This window comes from Martes martes, assembly GCF_963455335.1.
Source record: "Martes martes genome assembly, chromosome: 3".
Classification (NCBI taxonomy): Eukaryota; Metazoa; Chordata; class Mammalia; order Carnivora; family Mustelidae; genus Martes; species Martes martes.
Window position 1 is genome coordinate 157,543,638 of NC_137890.1, and position 20,915 is coordinate 157,564,552.

Consider the following 20,915-nt stretch of genomic DNA (forward strand, 5'->3'; position numbering starts at 1 on the left):
CAGAAGATACCGACTCTAAAGAATATTTTGTTGTTAGACAAACACAACTGAAACAACAAATTCTTTACCTTCTGCAGGTATTCCTAAGGATTTAGAGAGTAGCTAGGTAGTCAGGAGCTCTTCTACTCTGAAAATTTCTTTTCCAATATTTAAAATTAGCAGAGTAGTATTTCAAATATTTAGTAAATATTTACTGATAGCTTTTGGTTCACTTCACCCAGGAGACAGTCATAGAAAAAGTTCATTGACAAACAGATTTTTAGTAAACTCTAATCCTGCTTGGCACTTTGAGCTGTGTAAAAACAAAGAAAAGCCAAAACCAGTTCAATCCCATCTTGATTCAGGTCTTTGTAAAGTAAGGGTAGTTTAAGGACATGGGCAAAACAATTTATACAGAATTATTTTCCGCCCAAAGTTCGTATGAAATCTAACATCTCATCCAAATGTGTTTGAGGAATGTCTTCCTGCCAGCCTTAAGAACTGATGAGATTGGGGTGCCTGGGTGGCTCTGCCGTTTCAGCATCTGACTCTTTATTTCAGCTCAGGTTATGATCACAGGGTGGTGAGATCAAGCCCCAAATCCAGCTGCGCACTGGGCATGGAGCCTGCCTAAGAGTCTCTCCCTCTCCCCCTCTCCCCCTCCCCCAAGAACTGATGAGATGAAGCATGATGGTATCACCATGAGAAGTCATGTGAATTCTTTGACAATAAAACACCATGAAAGGGGGCGCCTGGGTGGCTCAGTGGGTTAAAGCCTCTGCCTTCGGCTCGGGTCATGATCTCAGGGTCCTGGGATCGAGCCCTGCATCGGGCTCTCTGCTTAGCGGTGAGCCTGCTTCCTCCTCTCTCTCTGCCTGCCTCTCTGCCTACTTGTGATCTCTCTCTCTCTGTCAAATAAATAAATAAAATCTTTAAAAACAAAACAAAACAAAAAAACACCATGGAGGAACCTCCACTGAACATCTTCTAATGAACAGGTTATGGTAAAACTCACACCCAGGACAGTATCTGTGCTATACTTTTGGTTTTTTTTTTTAAGATTTTATTTATTTTTATGTAATTTTTTTCAAGATTTTATTTATTTATTTGACAGAGAGAGAGATCACAAGTAGGCAAAGAGGCAGGCAGAGAGAGAGGAGGGAAGCAGGCTCCCCACTGAGCAGAAAGCACAATGTGGGGCTCGATTCCAGGACCTTGAGATCATGACCTGAGCTGAAGGCAGAGTCTTAACCCACAGAGCCACCCAGGTGCCCCATTTTATTTATTTTTTTAACATGAATTCTTTTTTTATTTTTTTAAGATTTTTATTTATTTATTTGACAGAGAGACACACAGTGAGAAAGGAAACACAAGCAGAGGGAGTGGGAGAGGGAGAAGCAAGCCTCCTGCAGAGCAGGGAGCCCGATGTGGGGCTTGATCCTGGGATCAAGACCTGAGCTGAAGGCAGATGCTTAACGACTGAGCCACCCAGGTGCCCCTAAGATTTTATTTTTTTAAGTAATCTCCACATCCAATGTGGGACCATAACTCACAGCCTGAGATCAGGAGTTCCCATGCCCTACCCACCAAGCCAGCCAGGCTGCCCTTTGTGCTATTCTTAAACATCACACTCACCTCATGAGTGAAATTTGTTGGAATACAAGGAAAGCTACACTCTCTTGGCAATCCTAAATACTTCCTACATTCATTGTATAGACCCTAGAGCATCGCAAAAACATTAAGCATATTTCTAGAACAGAATAGCTTATTACTATTTGAAGCACAAGAAAAAACTGGCAATAAATATCTATATTACCAGGAGGAAGTATTATATCTTATCTCTGTTACTATAGTTACTAAATTTCAAAAAAATTTTCCAAGCCATGCTCAACATCAAGCTAAATTATCTTTATAAACAAACAAAAACCAAGTGCTCATATGATCTAAAGAAATAAGAACTCTGGAGTTTACTACAGTTCCTTTCAATTCACACATAGTTCGAACAAGAACTTTTCATCGGCAGGCACCTGACAAGTAGTAGGAACTGAATAACTACTGCTTTCTCTCACTAAATGTGCACACTTAGAATAAGTCACTTTGCAGGCTTTAGGTTACTAGCGAGAGTCAATCACATGTCAAACACATCTGACAGGAAGAAAGTATGTCCGGAAGAGGACTGTCAGAAAAAAGCTGAGAACTCAAGGTACTAGAATTCTTACAAAGGCAAAGAGAAAGTGAGGTATTCCTGAGGGAAGCCACATGCTGGAAGAATTCCATACAACTCAGCAACTCCACTCCTAGGCACTGACTGACTCAGGGGAAGGGAAAGGATGTATCCACACAAAGACTTGCAGGCAAATGTTTGGAATACGATTATGCATGATAGCCAAAGAGTAGACCCAATCCAGCTGTCCATCAGCTGATGAACAGATAAACCAAAGGTGGTCTCTCCGTGTAATGGTGTGTTCTTCAGCGTCACAAAGGAACAAAGTACTGACACAGGCTACCACACAGACGGACCTCAGGGACACCATGCTGAGTGAAAGAAGCCAGTCACAACGGAACACACATTATATGAGTCCATTTACCTAAAAATGCCCATTACAGGAAACACTACAAAAAGCAAATCAGTGGTTACCTGGGGCTGGGGGGAGGGGACGAGGGCTGGAAATGGGCATGAGGTTTCTTTGTGTGGTGATGCAAATGTTCTAAAATTAGCTTGTGGTGATAGTTGGGCAACTCTGTAAATATACTAAAAATCACTGAACGGTACATTTAAAAGGGGTGAATTTTGTGCTATGAGGGTTCACTTCAGTAAAGCTGTTCATGAAGGAAAAAAACGCTCGAGATGGATAGAGGATGCAAGTCATGACAGGGTCCAGACGGAGACTGCACGGTCGGCTGCTGGGACGTTAGCACAAGGAAGCGGGAGGCTCCCGGCCTGCCTGACACAAATGACCCAGTGCACTGACGTCACTGCTCCTGTACGCACACCTCCCACAACGCGCTGTGAGCGACGTGTGGTTTAGCCCTGTCAGGTTCTGTGCATGCGCACATCTCTACCCCGTGTGTGTGGCCTGAAACACGATCCAGCCCCTGCCAACACCAACTACCACGCACGAGGACAGCGTGACAGCACTTCCCCCTCCGCAGCAGCTTGAGCAGGACGGTTTTGGGAATTTGAGATAAACTTTTCTAGCTCCATTTTGGAAAGTAACCCACCGTCTCCTAAATGTTAACTGAAAGTATCATTTGGAAAATATCATTTGCCTCTTGGGCTGCCACTGGGGCTAAACAGTGGCTCACATGAGCCCTATGTACTTTCACAGGGATCGCCGTGACCCACTGCATGGTCAGCACCTGAGGCTGAACTTCTGCAAGGCCCCGAGAACGTTCTCGCGGGTGACGATGTCCTCATCCTCCTCCTTCAACCTTTCCTCCAGCATCCGCAGCACCTTCGTGTTCTGGGCCAGGTAGAGGCGACCTAACAATATAACCAGAGATGCACGGGTGAGAGAATTTATCTTGTGTTAAGTTCATGCCACAAAACCATTCTCTCTGAACACTTTGCACATAATGCATGTAGAGTTTGGGTAATTTTAGGTTCTAAAAAAAACTTAAAACCTATTTCTTCTGCAAAGTTGGTTTTATCCAACCAACTATCTAATGAAGAGAAAACCACTCTTCTTATAATCGAAACATAATTCATCATGGGGCACCTCAGTGGCTCAGCTGGTTAAGCCTCCAACTCTTGATTTCAGCTCAGGTTGTGATCTCAGAGTTGTGATATTGAGCCCCGTGTAGGGCTCCGTGCTCACTGGAGCATCTGCTTCTCTCTCCCTACCCCCATTATTATATCTCTATATTTATTATAATAAATACTTTATTTATTATTAAATAAATAATCTTTAAACATAATTCATCACTATGTTTTTGTGGGGAGCACTGCCAGATCTACAGGGAGAAAGAAGGTGAGGAATCTATATGTTATGGGCTCCTTAGTATTTATAATAGAGGCAGCCAAACAGTAATGCTTTCTGGGCACACTCCTGCCTCCTTCTAGATGTACCTGTGGCCTGGAGGAGTTGGGAACCATACATGGGACCCTATAATAAGCTTTGAGTTATCATTAGCCCCCTGTGGACTTGTGTCTTGACACAGATAATGTTAGTGCATGTACCCTTGTTCATAATAAAGGTCTGCTAAATGGTTGGAAGAACAGGCAAATGAGTGAGTGAACCAGCCTTCGGAGCATCATACAGTCATAATTTGAGAACTTCCTTTATTCACATTTAAAAAGCTGAAACAAAGCAGAACTTATGGAAGATAATAATATTTTGTAAAATCATTTTGAATTCAGCTTTGGTATGTATTATCTTTGGAATTTTCAAATCCTGGTGGTTTAAGAGGTTATCCAGTTTGTTTGTTTTTACGATTTTTTTTGTAAAGATTTTTATTTATTTATTTGACAGACAGAGATCACAAGTAGGCAGAGAGGCAGGCAGAGAGAGAGGAAGGGAAGCAGGCTCCCCGCTGAGCAGAGAGCCCGATGCGGGGCTGGATCCCAGGACCCTGGGATCACGACCCGAGCTGAAGACAGAGGCTTTAACCCACTGAGCCACCCAGGTGCCCCTACGATTTTATTTTTAAGTAATCTCTACACCCAATGTGGGGCTTGAACCCACAAACCCAAGATCAAGAGTCACACGCTCCACTGACTGAGGCAGCCAGGCACCCCAAGAGGCTGCAGCCTCTTGAAGGAAACGATGTAGTGCTTATTGGGATCAGTTTTGATTAATTAACTAACCTTGTTTTGCCTTCAGTGGAAAATTATAGAAAATGCATTACCTGTTATATACCTGAAAGCAATCTAAAAGGTACTGCTACAAAACCAGAAAGCTTGTAAAATAAAACCAGAAGCCTTATAAAATAAACTCCAAGCCATCAAAATTGACTCTGACATAAACTAAGCCATACAACAATAACCAATTTGCACAAGGCCCCTTCAGTGCACTGAACAGGAATCTACTGAGGAAACCGAGAGCTCCTTTAAGAAATGTTTCAAAGAATGGCCACTTCCAAAGGAACAAAATGCATTGAAATAGGACCTTGGCTGACTCACCTTCGGCCAGGGACGCGAAAGCATTGATGAGCCGGGCCATATACTGTCGCACCACCTCGCTCCTGGAGTGCAGCAGCTGCAGCACGCTCCTCTGTGGGCAGAACCGTCCAGAGAGGGCAAGGATGAGGTTAAAGAAAACAGAGCTAAACACACGTCTCCCCTATGGGTCTGCTGTTCTCTGCCTCTGCGTGGATTTATTAGAGGTGAAATAAACAGACTAAAGTCAACACTTCATCTGGAAATTTCAATTTCCAACGGATTTTTTTAATGAGGATTGACAAAAACAAGTTATTCAGACTTCTGAGCCGAGAGACTGAATTACACAGAGCACTCTGCCCGTGACTGGAGCAAGGGAGGCCGTGCTGTTTGCGATGCTTCCCACTCCTGTTTTTCCAGGTTAGTGACAGATCCAATACCCAGATCTAATTTTGCTCCCTGCAAACCCTAGTAGAAGTACAGTGTGTAGATTAAAAAAAAAAAAAAAAAAAAAGATACAAATTCTGAAGGACAGAGAGACAGCACAAGAGCTGTTAACAACATGGTTTCAGAATCAGGAAGGCCCGGTGGTGACAGACGTAGCAGACCCAAGAATGCCAAGTCTTGAAGGAAGCAATGGGCAATGAGGAATTACCCAATTTACAGCACGTAATCCTCCAAAGGAAAAAAAAAATGAAGAAGAATGAATGAAAGCTGTTAAAGCAGCAGCTGGATCCTACTCTTGCCGCTCCTACACCACTGACCTCCTGCAGACTCCCCACCATCCATCCGGGGGGCGTTCCCTTGCGAAGGTAACACAAAAGGTCTCTGGAGGTGTGAGGAGTTAGCTGGACAGGTAGGCGGTCAGGGCCAGGGTCCCCAACAAGAAAATATGGAGTCAGGACAGCTAAGATAGAACAGCAGTGACATCCTGTTTTGCAGCTGAGACAGAATCACACCTGCATTCTTTTCTGCAGCCTTTGCAGAAATGACTTCTGCAGAGTGTCCTAAAATAAGACAATTAACCACAAAGCCTTTGTCAATACCATGGGCAAGGTGCAGTTAAGACCTAAGCCCCCAGATGTCAGAAAAAAAGATGACCAGCAGACACGTTAACCTAACATGTAGACAAACATGTGAACAGAGCCCTGATTGGCACAACTCAGCACGACCCTGACTGCTGAAGATAGTTTTGCAGAAACGCTGATAAAAACCCCTAAGCTTAGAAACTTTAAAGGCAACACTTTTAGGCCCCCCTTGCTCTCCAGGAGCTTTATACTCTTGCTCAATCAACTTTGCTTTGCTGTCCACCACTCTTCATCTGGTCTACCTCTTCATTCTTCGAAGTGGTGTGATCAAGAACCACGGGCACTAAAGGGAACAAAAATCCTGTAGCAGAGGGGGACACCTGGCACAGGTGAGCAGGGCTTCTACACCCAAATGGGATGAAGAGACAGTGCCTAAATGCAGAATGAATGCTAAACAGAGAGCACCCCATCTTCTTCTACCTGGATCCCAGAAGGTTGCACCCAGATCCTCACCCTCTAGGTAGGAGATCAGAAGACTCTTCTTGGAGGAAAATGACCAGCCCGAGAGAAAAGAGCCAGAGATCCTAAAATCAGAGGTTTCAACTAGAGAGACCACTTAGATCACCCTCAGTGGAGCTCAGCGTCCACAAGCCCTACCCTCAGCCTCAGAACTTCCAGTTGGCTTTCATTCCCCCCACTCAAAACATTATGAGAAAACCAAGGTCTACCAGAAACCCAAGGCAAGTTTCCAGTATGGGAGATAGGGTCAAAACAAATGGTGGGGGCAACTTGAAGAAAATGGGACTGTGTAGGGAGAAGAAAACCAGAGATACGCAAAAATGTGTTACTCACAGTAGCCTCAGAGACACAAGAGGCATACCGTATCCATGAAAAAAGATTGCCATAAAAAGGGGGGCTGAAAAACTCGACAGAAGCGTTGGAAAAAAAGGTGAGGAGATCTCCCAGAAAGCAGAGCAAGAACATGGAAAATATGAGAGAAAAGAGAGAATCAGTTCAAGAGGTCCAACATTCAGAGAGAGAACTGAGAAAACAGAGAGGAAATCGTCAAGAAAATAAAATCAAGAAAAGTTCCCAGGACTGCACTTGTCAGATGAAAGGGCTCACAAAACACTTAAAACAATGAACCAAAATACACCTTAGGAAAGACAACAACAGGACATTTATTAACACTGGTGATAAAGAAAAGACTAAGCCACTCTGAAAAACAGTATGGAGGCTCCTCAAGATGTTAAAAACTGAGCTACCCTATGACCCAGCAACTGCACTACTAGGTCTTTACCCCAAAGATACAGATGTAGTGAAAAGAAGGGGCACATGCACCCCAGTGCTCATAGCAGCAATGTCCACAAGAGCCAAATTGTGGAAGGAGCTGAGATGCCCTTTGACAGAGGAATGGATAAAGAAGATGTGGTCCATATACACAATGGAATATTACTCAGCCATCAGAAAGGATGAATACCCACCATTTGCACCGATATGGATGGAACTAGAGGGGATTATGCTGAGTGAAGAGTGAAGTAAGTCAAGCAGAGAGAGACAATTATCATATGGTTTCACTCATATGTGGAACATATGGAATAGCATGGAAGACCACAGGGGAAGGGAGGGAAATCTGAAGGGGGAGAACTCAGAGAAGGAGACGAACCATGAGAGACCATGGATCCCGGGAAACAAACTGAGGGTTTCAAGGGGAAGGGGCGTGGGGACATGGGGTAACAGGGTGATGTAAGGAGGACATGTGTTGTGATGAGCACTGGGTGTTATACACGACTAATGAATCCCTGAACACTACACCAAAAATTAATGATGTATTATACGGTGGCTAACTGAACATAATAAAAAACTTTTTTAATGTAAAAAAAAAAAAAAAGAGAGAGAGAGAGAAAAGACTCCACAGGCTGCTAGGGAGAAAAAACCTGGCCACATACAAAGGATCAGGAATTAGACTAGCTTGGACTTCTCAACAGCAACACTGGAACATAAGGAACAATGGAACAAGATCTTCCAAATAATGAAGGAAAATTATTTACAACCTAGAGTTCCGTACAAAGAATAAAGACATCTTCCAACATATATAATCTCAAAGAATCTATTGCTTACCCACCCTATCTCCAAAAGCTATTAACTATAAGATATGCTCCCCCAACTAACAGAACAAGAAAGAACAATGATTCTCGAAAGTGTAATCCTGGCCCAGCAGCCACGGCATCTCCTGAAAATTTGTTGGGAATGCAAACTCTCACCCCCATCCTAGACTTACTAAGTGGAAACCGCAGGGGCCCAGGAATTTGTGTTTTAATGAGCTTCCCAGGTGATAAGACCGCACGCTAAACTCCAAGAATGGCTCAGCTAGAACTCACTAAACAACTGGTCCAATTTCCTGGCTGAAAGGGCCAATCTCTCCAGTGTCATGGTGACGCGGCACCCACTATGCTCGAGTTTTCTTGCTCTGCAGATTCTCTGACATCTTACGATAGCTCCAGCTCATTCCTTGCTTAAAATAAACTATGGCAATTAAAAATAATGACTAGGGGGAAAAATGACATGTCTTCGATGGCTATAGAGATCAGAGGATTGTGACAAAAATCACAAAACCTAAGACATCTTTCATTAGAGAACACGTTGCTTTTTATATATACAACCAAGAAAGGCAAGAAGCCAATTAAACTGTAACAGGCCATTGACTACTAGATATGCTTTCATTTCCCAGAATCCTAAAATGGGGGGAAAATACATCTCAGATTCAATGAAATAAGACAGTTTTAGAAAGGTTCGATATTGAATTTACTCTTTGAATTTGAGCTTGTAAAATCACAGACAATCTATTTTCAGCCGCTTCATGCCTGATAAGTTGGTTTCAGATGCCATTATAAAAATAAGCAGAAATAAAAGTAAAAGGAAATAAGTCAAAAATTTGAGAGACTACTTTTCAAACTTAACTCGCACAGGAGCAATAAGACTACATTCGGAGAATAAACTAGCAACTCAGAATTCTCGAATGCAGCTGCCCATGCACAGGGGAGCCTAACGTGTGCTTAGCTTCTGTGGGGGGCTGTTTTATCGGTGACCCTAAGGTGTGCTGCTCTTCCACCCAGCACACACCCTGTGAAGCCAAAATAGGGAGGTGAAGTATTTAAAGCATTCTGGATAACACTGATGGAGATAATGAAATGCAGTGTCTCATATATGTCATGTTCTAGATCTCACTCCGCCTCTGTCCAGCGAAGCCTGGAGTTGATAACAGGTAAGGGGGTGAACAGTGGGGAGGGAAACCACCACATACTGGCTACTCTGTGCTAGGCACTGTGTTAAGTTCGTCCCACGGGTTACCAAACACAGTCAACCCCACAACCTCATGAGGCAGGTGATGGCTCCTTCTCCAAGTGGGACGTGCTCTGAAACCCAGTAACTTACTCAAGGTTGTCTGGCTCATGGGCCACTGGGCAGAGGTTTGAAACCAGTTAACCTCACTCCGAATCCCACACTTTTCCCACTGTATCATCAGACCTATCTGGTCCAAAGCTATATACAAATACAGTGTTAACATATTTTAGGTGAGGCCCAGATGAACAACAATCGAATCGGCTTACCCGCCTTGTCTACTGTAAGTCACACTGAACTTGCAGGACTCATGGTTAAGCAGTGGAGTGAGGGAAAGAGTTGGGATTTGGGGAAAAGGAAGAAGGACAGGAAAGAGCTCCAGAGTTGAATCAAGCAGTTCTGATCTGTTTAGGACTCTGTTAGAAGTGAAAAGTGGGCCAATGTCTTAGGTGAGTAGCAGACCTCACCAGCTAGCAAAAGGCTGACATACAGTCACTAGGCTGAAAATACCATATAAAGTACAGCCTTCCCCTACTGCTAAGATCATCCCCTCGAAATGAAGGCCCTGGCTGGGCTCTGGCCCATCTCTCACAGACCTGGCTGTGGCTGTGACAATCCAGGAGGTCATTGCCAATGTAAGCTTCCAGAACAGTCTCCCTCTGCTCTCCAGGATGGGACGTGGTCAAGCGCTAGAATTAAGAAAAAGAAAAGTGAGAGACCCAAGTTTTAATATGGAGAAATATGTTCATAGAGTAGGAATCTTTTAAATGGCAGTAGTAATAACTACATTTAACCAAAGCAAATAATACCTGGGCGGGGGTTGGGGGGCGAGTAGCTACCCAGGCAGCCATTCAACTAACAGGGAGTTATGATGTTATATTTCCTAATGGGTGATGTGAGAGTCAGCTCACCAGAGAAGGGAAGTGATAAAATGCCCAGACGGGGGGTGCCTGGGTGGCTCAGTGGATTAAAGCCTCTGCCTTCGGCTCAGGTCATGATCCCAGGATCCTGGGATCGAACCCCACATCAGGCTCTCTGTTCAGCAGGGAGCCTGCCTCTCCCTCCCTCTGCCTGCCTCTCTGCCTACTTGTAATCTCTGTCTGTCAAATAAATAAGTAAAATCTTAAAAAAAAAAAAAAGCCCAGACAGTAAGTGTACAGATAAGGGAGAGCCCACCAACACCTAGAGAGTTTTCCTCACAAGAAGGGGCTCTAGAATTGGTCTCTGAAGGACGAGCAGACTATCAGCCAATACGGGGGGAATGTGAGTATGGTGGGTAGTGGGGGAAGGGCGGGGGAAGAAGTGTGGTACTGGTTGAGGAGGCGTGAAAATGCAGGGGGCATGTTGGAGGAGCCCAGTGGGGCCTGGGCACAAGGCAGGCTGTGGAGGGCTTGCAGCCAATGCATCACCAACAAGTTAGACTTTATATTATAGGGACTGATGCAGCAATACTGTGTGTGTTTGAGTGTGTGTGAGTGAGTGTGTGTGTGTGTGTATGTGTGTAACGGGTAAGTGGGTAGAATTTTGTAGATTTTTAAAGTCATAAGTCTCTTGCGTTGTGTTAAGGATAAACCCACTGTCCATAGGGCTAGAAAAAAAATGTTGTATGGAGAGTGTGTGAAATGTGTGTGTGCGTGTACATATGAGTGTGTACAGGTACGAATTATATGGGAAAGTCACATATAAAGTGAGATGTCCTTGCTTTCCCAGGAAAATCCCACTGGAGACCCCTGAGACCATGGGCCCTGCCACTGGCTGAGGAGGAGCTGGACGTGTAAAGAGCCACATGGCGAGAAGACAAGAGCAGGAGACCCCCGGCCAGAACTGACAGGCGGAGGCCTCCAGAGGCGGGTGTCGCTGGCAGACTGGATCCACTGTGGCCAAACAGGAAGGCCCTGAGGGCAGAGGGCACTTAAAGGAGGGTATGCCAAGAGTGTCACAGGTGGGAGCTGCCGCCCTTCCACCAAGTTCCCTGAAGCCAGGGCCAGGGTACTGGAATGGGGTGGAGGGGTGACAAGCTGGACGGGGACACAGACAAGATCTTAAGACACTTGTTTATTCTTCCTGGTTAATCTGTGACAATGTCATTCATTTGGCAAAGGAATAGCCTGCCTCCCCAAGAGGCTCGGTAGCACGGACTGAGAGGGGGAGCTGCTGGGTGGACAAACTAGGAGCCAGAGAATGAGTCTGCTAACTTGAGCGGGCAGAGGCAATGGCCCCTACGACTCCTCACGGTGGGCACCTGCGCTAGTCAACTGAGGCAGACATTACCCATCGGCCACAGCACTCCGTCTGGTGATCCTGGATGCATTCTCAGAGCACTCCCTGAGACCATGTTCCAGGAAGCATGACCAATCTTCCGAAGTGCAAGTGAGGAGACCTTTGTCTACAGAGTTGGGGAAATTACTCAAAGCCACTTTGATGCCAATACCCTGAAATTCAGGGTCTGACACTATGACACTATGACACTATTACAGCCTAAGTTAGAATGGATTATTCTAAGTTAGAATGGATTATTCAGTTAAAGGGCCAACCAGTGTTGGCCTAGACATGCAGTTCTCAAGTGTACTTTGGGGAATCCTAGGGGTCTCCAAAGACCTTCCAAGGAGTCTACAAGGTCATGATTATTTTCATAATAATACTAAGGTATGATCTCTCTTTTTCTAAGATTTTATTTTATTTCTTTTTAAGATTTTATTTATTTATTTGAGAGAGAGAAAGAGAAGGTACACAAGCAGGTGGAGGGGAAGAGGGAGAGGGAGAAACAGACCCACTGCTGAGCAGGTAGCCTGAGGCAGGGCTCAATCCCAGGACCCTGGAATCATGACCTAAGCTGAAGGCAGATGCTTAACTGACTGAGCCACCCGGGCACCCCTAAAGATTTTATTTTTTAAAGTAATCTCTATACCTGGTGTGGGGCTCAAACTCACAAACCTGAGATCAAGAGTCACCCGCTCTACTGACTGATTCAGCCAGGAGCCCCTGTTTTATCTTTGTCATGGTCCATCTCTCAGAGGCTATATCAAGTATGACACTGTGATGACTCACTTGGGGAGGCAGATGTGAGAATCCAGCTGTCCTCCCATCAGGCCAGACAGTAAAGAAATTTGCCAAAATGTAAAACAATGCCACTTTCCTGATTTTTTTTGTTTGTTTGTTTGGAAAAGAGTTATTTTTTAAGTATAAAAAATACATTATTTATGTTATGTTCTGGGTTCATAATTGTTCATCTTAAATGAATTAATATTTAGAAATGTTCTCGGTTTTTAATTTCTAATACTATAAATAGTGGTAGATAGAATTCACATAAACTAAAGCCTTTAGGGTCCTCGGTAATTTCCAAGAGTGTCAACAGATCTGAGACTAAAAACCTTGAGAACCACTGGCTTACCCTCCCAATCTCAAGAGTGGGAGGAAAAGCAACTATCAGATGAGGCTTGACGTCTCTTAAGACTGGTTCATCAGGGGCACCTGAGTGGCTCAGTGGGTTCAAGCCTCTGCCTTCAGCTCAGGTCACGATCCCGGGGTCCTGGGATCGAGCCCCTCATCAGGCTCTCCGCTCTGCGGGGAGCCTGCTTCCTCTTCTCTCTCTGCCTGCCTCTCTGCCTACTTGTGATCTCTGTCTGTCCAATAAATAAATAAATTAAAAAAAAAAAAAAGACTGGTTCATCAGGGTCCACCCCCACTGTCTGCTCGAGTGGTCCCACATAGCACCCGAATGCAGAAGTCTTTGAGAAGCTGTCATAAGAGAGTGAATCTGGGCGCTCCCGCGCCAACCCTGCTGGCTGGGAAGGTGGCTTACAACGGGTGACAGGGGCAGGCTTGAAATGGCATGTGGCAAACGAGTGAGGGAAGGCAAAGGCAACTGTGAGTTCCACACCCGGGTTTTTACCAAGAGGCCAAGGCTGTCTTCAGAAGCTGTTTTTACCTTTAGCTCTTGGTGTCGGCAGGCAGCATGAGGAAAGATTTGTAGTAGATGGGGTACAAGATACAAGCAAGGTAGCCAGCCAAGAAGACCACGTCTTAACTTCCAGGGAAAGGTACGTACCCAGCGAAGAGCCTGCAACAGGAAGGCTTTCAAGCGGTCACTCCCCAAAATCAAATCCTTCTTCAGTTTCTCATAATCCAAGGAGGGCAGTAACGGGACATCCTTCAGTTTCCTACTCAACCACACAAGTTCAAAGAGAGAAAAAAGGGCAAAGGGCACATTCATTAGACTTCCTGAGTCTCCGGACACCAGCGGTGGCCCGGCTGTCTTCTCCACTCCTGGAATGAAGTCCAGGCCCGCCACCCTCCCTCCCCCACCCCGTGTCATCGAACTCTGCTCTGCCTTTCCCTTGGAGATACTGGGGCTTTGTTGAATGTTTTTCCCCATACAAGGAGTCCCTGCCTGGCCAGGTTTAGAAACTGCTGTGCTTACACAGGGCCAGGGCTCCATCCGACGGGGATGGAATCACCTTGGAGGCACCAGACCTCGCAGCACCGCTATTTAGCATCTGGAGCAAAGCTGGAGACCACCAGCAGCAGCAGCACCCGCAAGAGTGCTCCCTGAAATCCTGCAGCTGCTGCGCGCTCAGGCCCAAGGCACTGAACTGGGGGGACGCAAAGGACAGACCAGGGTGAGGAAACAACTGTGAAGAGTGGGAGCACAGTCAACCCCAAGGAGGTAAAGGGCATGTCAGGAAGTAGCACGGGTTCATATCTGGGAGAGAGGAGCAAGTAGGGCCGTTTGCAAACCCTCCTCAAGAAGACCCAAGTGGAGCCCTCAGGGGAAGCCAGGTCTCCCCAGCGTCTTCAGTTTGTTTTGCTCCACAGTGGGGGCTGAAGCACACGGGAGAACCAGTGCAAGGGAGCGAGGCCTGCGATCTGGCTAACAGCACTGTACCCATGTTAACGTCCTCCCTTTGATGTTGTACTTGGCACAGAAGATGTCACCACGGAGTTGGGGGGCTGGGGGGTCAAATTCCTATGACTCTATTATAATCATTTCAGCATAAAACAAGTCAAAAACAAAAGCAAAACAACAGTATGGTCTTCCTGACACTGTGCAGAGAATATTAAGATCAGTACTCTGGGCACAATACTAAATGCGGGCTCATGAGGACTTGGGTGAAAAGAGGCACACGAAGGCTTCTTGGGGCACCTGGCTGGCTCAGTTGGTAGAGTGTGCAACTCTTGGTCTTGGGGTTGTGAGTCTGAGCCTCACACTGGGGGTAGAGATTACTTAAAAAACAAAATCTTCAAAAAAAAAAAAAAGATGAGGGTTCTTCTGCTTCCCATTGATGCGTAACCAAGCTACATGATGTTAGCTGCGGGCGTCTGGCGTCATGATTCACCATCTGTACAGATGGTTAAGTGGTCACCACACTGAGTCTCTTTACCCTCTGTCACCACACAAAGTTCCCACATTTCCTTTCTTGGGATGAGAATTTTTGAGATTTACTTTCTCAGCAACTTTTACATTTGCAATACAGTATTACTGACTATAGTTCCCACGCAGTCCACTGCCTCCCAGGAGGCAAACTTCTAAGTGGAAGTCTGCACCTCTCGGTCTCCTTCACCCATTTCACTTGTTTCATTAGTTTTAAAGGGTGGAACAGAGATAAGGTGGGTGGAAGGTGGAAAGGAGGTAAGACCCTGGGGGGCGCAGCATTTAGGGTACTGTAAATTTTCTTCATATGTGCCTGTAGCATCAACTTTTCTGTAATGAGCATGTATTACATTATAAAAAAAATATTACATGCTAGTTTTCTTAATGTTAGTTTTTAAAAGACAAAAGACAATCCTCTCACAGGGCCCCGGAGAAAAAGGCCAGAGAAGAGGGCAACAAATGAGATCTCAGTGAACACTCCTGGGAGGAGGTTCTAGTCTGCACGTCACACAGCAGAGCCCTGCGCACGTGCACACTGATCATTCTGGCACCTATTTTCCTGAGGCCAATACAGCTGTGTTTAAAAATGAACAGATACTTTAGAAATCCCCATTACAAATAACTGGTCAGTATTCTTCGAAAGTGTCAAGGCCATGAAAGGGATGGAAGAATGACTTCAAATGAAAGGAAACACAGATACGACAACCAGGTCAACGTGTGATCCTGGACTGAACACAGGACCAGACAAAGGGCAGAATGGAGCAGCTGCTAACATGTGAGGAAGGCCTGCAGATGAGATGATGCGGCATCAGCATTAATTTTCTGACTCTGACAACTGTACTGAGCTTACACAAAATATCAACATGGGGAATCTGGGTGAAGGACATAAGGGAATTATCTGTACAGTATTTGTAGCTCTGAAATTATTTCAACATGAAAAAAAGATTTTTTTAATTTAAAATTTAAACAAGATCTTCTTCTAGACAAAAAGTTCCACATGTAAAGCCAAGTCTAAAATTGTTCCATAGCTGGGGCACTTTTTCTGGAGGGAAGAGACGTTGTCAAATGCAGGCCATAGTTACTTGTCCATAATGGCAATATTGGCCACTAAATATATCGCCAACTAAGTTGCTCAGCCGCCCCACATTTCTGTGGTCTAGCCACCCTCCTGCCATCCAAGAAGACTGTGGCATACCTTCTCCTTTGCCCTCCTTAGCCCCTCCACCAACTACCCCCTTTACTCTCTGCAGGTGACCTTGCCTCTTACAGCCCAGGTGACATTAGCAAACCGGAGAGTTTATTAAGTCCCAGCATTGTACTAAGTGCTTTATACACAGGAACTCATTTTTATCCTCACAATAATCCTGTGAGAAAGTTATTAATTATTGTCTCTTCTCAAGTAAAGAAACTGAGACACAGAGAAGTTACAGAAGTGGTCCAAGGTCACAAAGCCGGATTTTAACCCCGGCTGTCTGTCTCATCAGCACTACGTTATACAGCCGCTGCTGTCTGCAGAGAACAAAGTGCAGGGTCAGTGTCAGACTCACGCAGGCCTGAGGGAGGAGGCAAGCTGTATCTCTCTCAGGGGTTGGAGTGATCTGACAGCATCCTCTGATCCCCCTCCAACAAGGTGGGGGCGGTGCTCAGAGGGTCACCAGAACCCATCCTAGTCCTTAAAGCCTCTGTCAAAGGTTCTCAACTTCCTGTTACTGCAACATACACGCCGAATGAAATTCCCGAACACCAGACACCCACACAGGTGACAACCTAATCGATATGGATAGGAATGCTTAGGCATCCACAAAGCTATCCTGTGGCCCTGGTCACAAGTGAGTCAGCAGAGAACATAAAATTTAGACATTGCAGCCCTCTGATGACTGCCCTATGACAGAAGATTAATCTCTACAGAATATCATAGGAACAATTCAACAATTTTTTCCCATTTGATGCAAGCTCTCCAAAATAAAGAGAATTAATACTAGAAGGTACTTTAAGTTTTATTTATAATAAAATACTTTAAGTATTTAAGTATTAATAATAATACTTTAAGTATTATTTATAATTACTGGTATTTACTTTATATCCACATGGAGCTCTAGCTAATCAAAGGCACTCCTCTAGGCTAGACTCTCAAGATGAATGTCCAGAAAGTTACTTTGAATTCTAGTTTTACCTAGAGCTGTCCTCCATCCTAACAACTCCTAAAAGCAATTACTTACCCAGGTGCCAAGGAGGCTCTCAACATGGTTGAAGCCTGAGGATGCGGGGTGGAAAAAGAAGAAGAGAGACTGTGTTAAACAGTGAGAGCAATGCATTAATCCTAAATCACTGTACTCGCACAAAATCAACAGATTTGCAAAGGTTTTGATCCATCAGGATTCTCCTATCATAATCATATATGATTTAAAAATTAGTCCAAACAGGTGCGCCTGCGTGGCTCAGTTGGCTAAGCATCTGACTCCTGATTTCAGCTCATGTCATGATCTCTGGGTCATGAGATGAGCCCTGCATCAGCCTCCGCGTGGAGTCTGCTTGTCCCTCTCCCTCTGTTCCACCCCCGCCCCCCCATGCTCACACACACACTCGATAGCACACTCTCTCTCTAAAACAAATAAAGAAAATTTAAAATAAACAATATAAAATAAAAATAAAAATAGAAATAAATAAGATAAAAATTAGCCCAAACTGAAGTTAAGCAACACACTACTCAAGTAGTTCCCAAGACGCCCACCACCCTTGGTTTGTTGTTACTCTGCTCCAAGGAATGCTCCATAAAAACACAAGTGGGTCCTCCCCAACCAAACGCCCAGAGGCACTTAAAGCTGCCTGGTCGGATGTCACAGAGAACAAAAGCAACGGAGATCATCTTATTATGCTGACTTTTTTCTTTATTAAGATTTTCTCTTTGAGTATAACAATAACATACACTTTGTACCAAGTCAAACCCTATAGAGGTGTTTACAGAAAAATCCCCCTCCCTCCCTACTCCATTTTAGCCCTATTTATAGGCCAATCCACTGCCCACTTTATGGATATTCAGTGTCCTATTTATTGTTTTGTTTTTGCCACTACAAACAATGCTGTATTAAACATGTACTAAAACAGACTTGAGAAGCAAAAAACAAATGCTGTGTGTGGTGCTTGGTTGGACCAACTCCAGCCAGCTATAAAAGATGTTTTGAGGGGCGCCTGGGTGGCTCAGTACGTTAAAGCCTCTGCCTTTGGCTCAGGTCCTGATCCCAGAGTCCTGGGATCAAGCCCCGCATCGGGCTCTCTGCTCATCAGGGAGCCTGCTTCCTCCTCTCTCTCTCTCTCTACCTGCCTCTCTGCTTGCCTCTCTGCCTACTTGTGATCTCTGTCTGTCAAATAAATAAATAAAATCTTAAAAAAAAAAAAAAAGATGTTTTGAGGGGCGCCTGGGGGCTTAGTGGGTTAATAAGCCTCTGCCTTCGGCTCAGGTCATGATCTCAGGGTCCTGGGCTCAAGCTCCACACGGGGCTCTCTGCTTGGCAGGGAGCCTGCTTCCCCCTCTCTCCCTGCCTCTCTGCCTACTTGTGATCTCTCTCTCTGTCAAATAAATAAATAAAATCTTAAAAAAAAAAAGATATTTTAAGACAATAAGGGAAATCTAAATAGGGACTGCACAGGGCAGTATGATACTGAGGAATACAGTACTAACTGTATTTGGCATTGCAGTTGTGTTTGCTTTTAGTTTTGTAAAGGCTTTATCTGTTAGATAAATACATTGAATGATTTATAGGTAAAGTGACAGAATGTTTGGGATAGGTTCTAAGGAATTCCACGGAAAAAAAGTGAGGAGAAGAGAAGAGAAGAGATCTTGGGTCTCTGTGGAACTCTTCCAAAAGTGGGGGTAGTGGGTCTCTGTCCACTCTGTGTCACCACAGCTCTGGAATGGTCATTACCCACGCTTACCGCATTGAACCGTGATTATTTTGCAATGATTTCTGTGCTTTCTCCTTTAGCAGACACTGAGTTCCATAATGAGTAGAGACACAATACTCTCTATTTATGTACCTAGCACCTGGTACAGTGCCAGGCATACAGAGGCACATGATCAACATTTATTGAATGAATGAATGAAGACTGACTTCCCAAGATGGGCCCTCCAGAATCCTTGACCGATTTAATAAACTGGCCCTAGGTGATGACTCCATTCCCTACTGCTTCTATCTACAGTATTTACAGGCCACACAGATTCCCACTTTGGAGACAGCAAATCTCACTTTTAAATGGCTCATGACCAAGTATGTTTTTATATTTTTTAATCTTTGACTTTTTAAAAAAAGATTTTATTTATTTACTTGACAGAAAGAGAGAGAGCAAGAGAGGGAGCACAAGCAGGGGGAATGGGAGAGGGAGAAGCAGGCTTCTTGCAGAGCAGGGAGCCCAATGCGGGCTCTATCCCAAGACCCTGGGATAATGACCTGAGCTGAAGGCAGAGGTTTAATGATTGAGCCACCCAGGTTCCCCCAGCCCTTGATTTTTTTTTTTAATTAAAGGAAATGCCTGTTCCTATTATTGACTTAAATAGCAAGGAGTTGAGAAAATAAATTTGAACTATACATAAATTACTCATCTAACACATTCAGAAGACCAAAAAGTCAAGATAATAAGTTAAATGAGTCAAATAAGGGCAGAGGCATATTAAAATATTAGCCAAATATAAAGATAAAATAAAAAATACTTTTAGGGGTACCTGGGTGCCTCAGTTGGATAAGGGTCTGTGTTTGGTTCAGGTTATGATCCCAGGGTCCTGGGATTGAGTCCCGCATCAGGCTTCCTGCTCAGTGGGGAGCCTTCTTCTCCCTCTGCCTCTGCCTGCCCCTCCCCCTGCTTGTGCTCGCTCTCTCCATCAAATAAATAAATAAAATCTTTAAAAATATACATTTCTAAATTAGTGTTATTGGCTAGTTCATATATCCACAAATAAAATTCATCACATACTTAAGAAAATGTTTCCTATCATTTATTTATTTATAAAAGAGCTTATTTATTTTTTTAATAGTATATCTTTTTAAAAAAAGATTTGTTTAGGGGCACCTGGGTGGCTCAGTCGGTTAAGCATCTGCCTTCGGCTCAGGTCATGATCCCGGGGTCCTGGGATCAAGTCCCACATCGGGCTCCTTGCTCAGTGAGGAGCCTGCTTCTCCCTCTCACTCTGCTGCTCCCTCTGCTTGTGCTCTTGTGTGCTCTCTCTCAAGTAAAATCTTTAAAAAGAAGATTTATTTATTTTAGAGAGAGAGTGTGTGTGTGTGAGAGCATTGGGGCGGGGGGGCAGAGGGAGAGAGAGAGAGAATCTTAAGCTCCATGCCTAGTGCAGAGCCCCATGAGGGGCTCGATCCCATGACCCTGACACCATCACCTGAGCTGAAATCAAGAGTCAAATGCTCAATTGACTGAGCCACCCAGGCGCCCCTAAAAGATTTTATGTTTAAGTAATCTCTATATGCAACATGGGGCTCAAACTTCTAACCTGAGACCAAAAGTCCCACACTCCACCAACTGAGCCCGCTAGGTGGCCCGTTCTTTTAAAACACTACCTCTGTTTTGCTAAACTCCATGTCATTCTATTTGTTCTGTGAAGAAATTAATTGAAAAGCACTAACAACTAACACTTTCATGAGAAGAGGCAGTATGTTAGACACTACTGAGCTTTTATTATCCAGTCAAGTAAAAAAACAAAACGAAACAAAACAAAACAAAAAACAAAACCCCAGAGCTGAGCTGTGGGAGGAATGGGTCAGCACAATCTTCCTGAGAGAGAGGCATGTGCTCCTCCCTTCAGCCTGTTCTTCCTGATTGCCTCCCATCTGCCAGGTCTCTGCAGGGCACGGTGGTATCAGAGTGACCAGAGCAAAGCCCCCTTCTCAGAGAGCTTACAGGCCAGTGGGGAGAATCAGTGTGTCTGAGAATCTCTGTGTCTCGTCGGCAAATGGTGGCAATAACAGTACCAGGGGTGTACCAGGGGTGTGGACCCCCGTGAGAGCACACAGAGTGTCAACACCTTCTCTGTCCATCCGTGCTGAGCTCCCCCCTTCACTGACAGGGCTGCTGCAGCTGAAAGTACCGAGCTCCA

The 20,915-nt window shown here is 44.7% G+C and overlaps 1 protein-coding gene across 1 annotated transcript in view; it reads right to left on the reverse strand.

Annotated features, from left to right (window-relative positions):
• The window catches only part of ARMC9 (armadillo repeat containing 9), a 152,975-nt gene that overhangs the window by 83,480 nt on the left and 48,580 nt on the right, over positions 1-20,915 (reverse strand). Inside the window, exons 10-14 of the mRNA XM_080798761.1 lie at positions 17,038-17,072; positions 13,496-13,607; positions 10,044-10,136; positions 5,102-5,192; positions 3,340-3,463 (exon numbers count right to left, since the gene is read on the reverse strand). Of these exons, the coding sequence (XP_080654887.1) occupies positions 3,340-3,463; positions 5,102-5,192; positions 10,044-10,136; positions 13,496-13,607; positions 17,038-17,072 (455 nt within the window). The remainder of the gene's footprint in view (positions 1-3,339; positions 3,464-5,101; positions 5,193-10,043; positions 10,137-13,495; positions 13,608-17,037; positions 17,073-20,915) is intronic.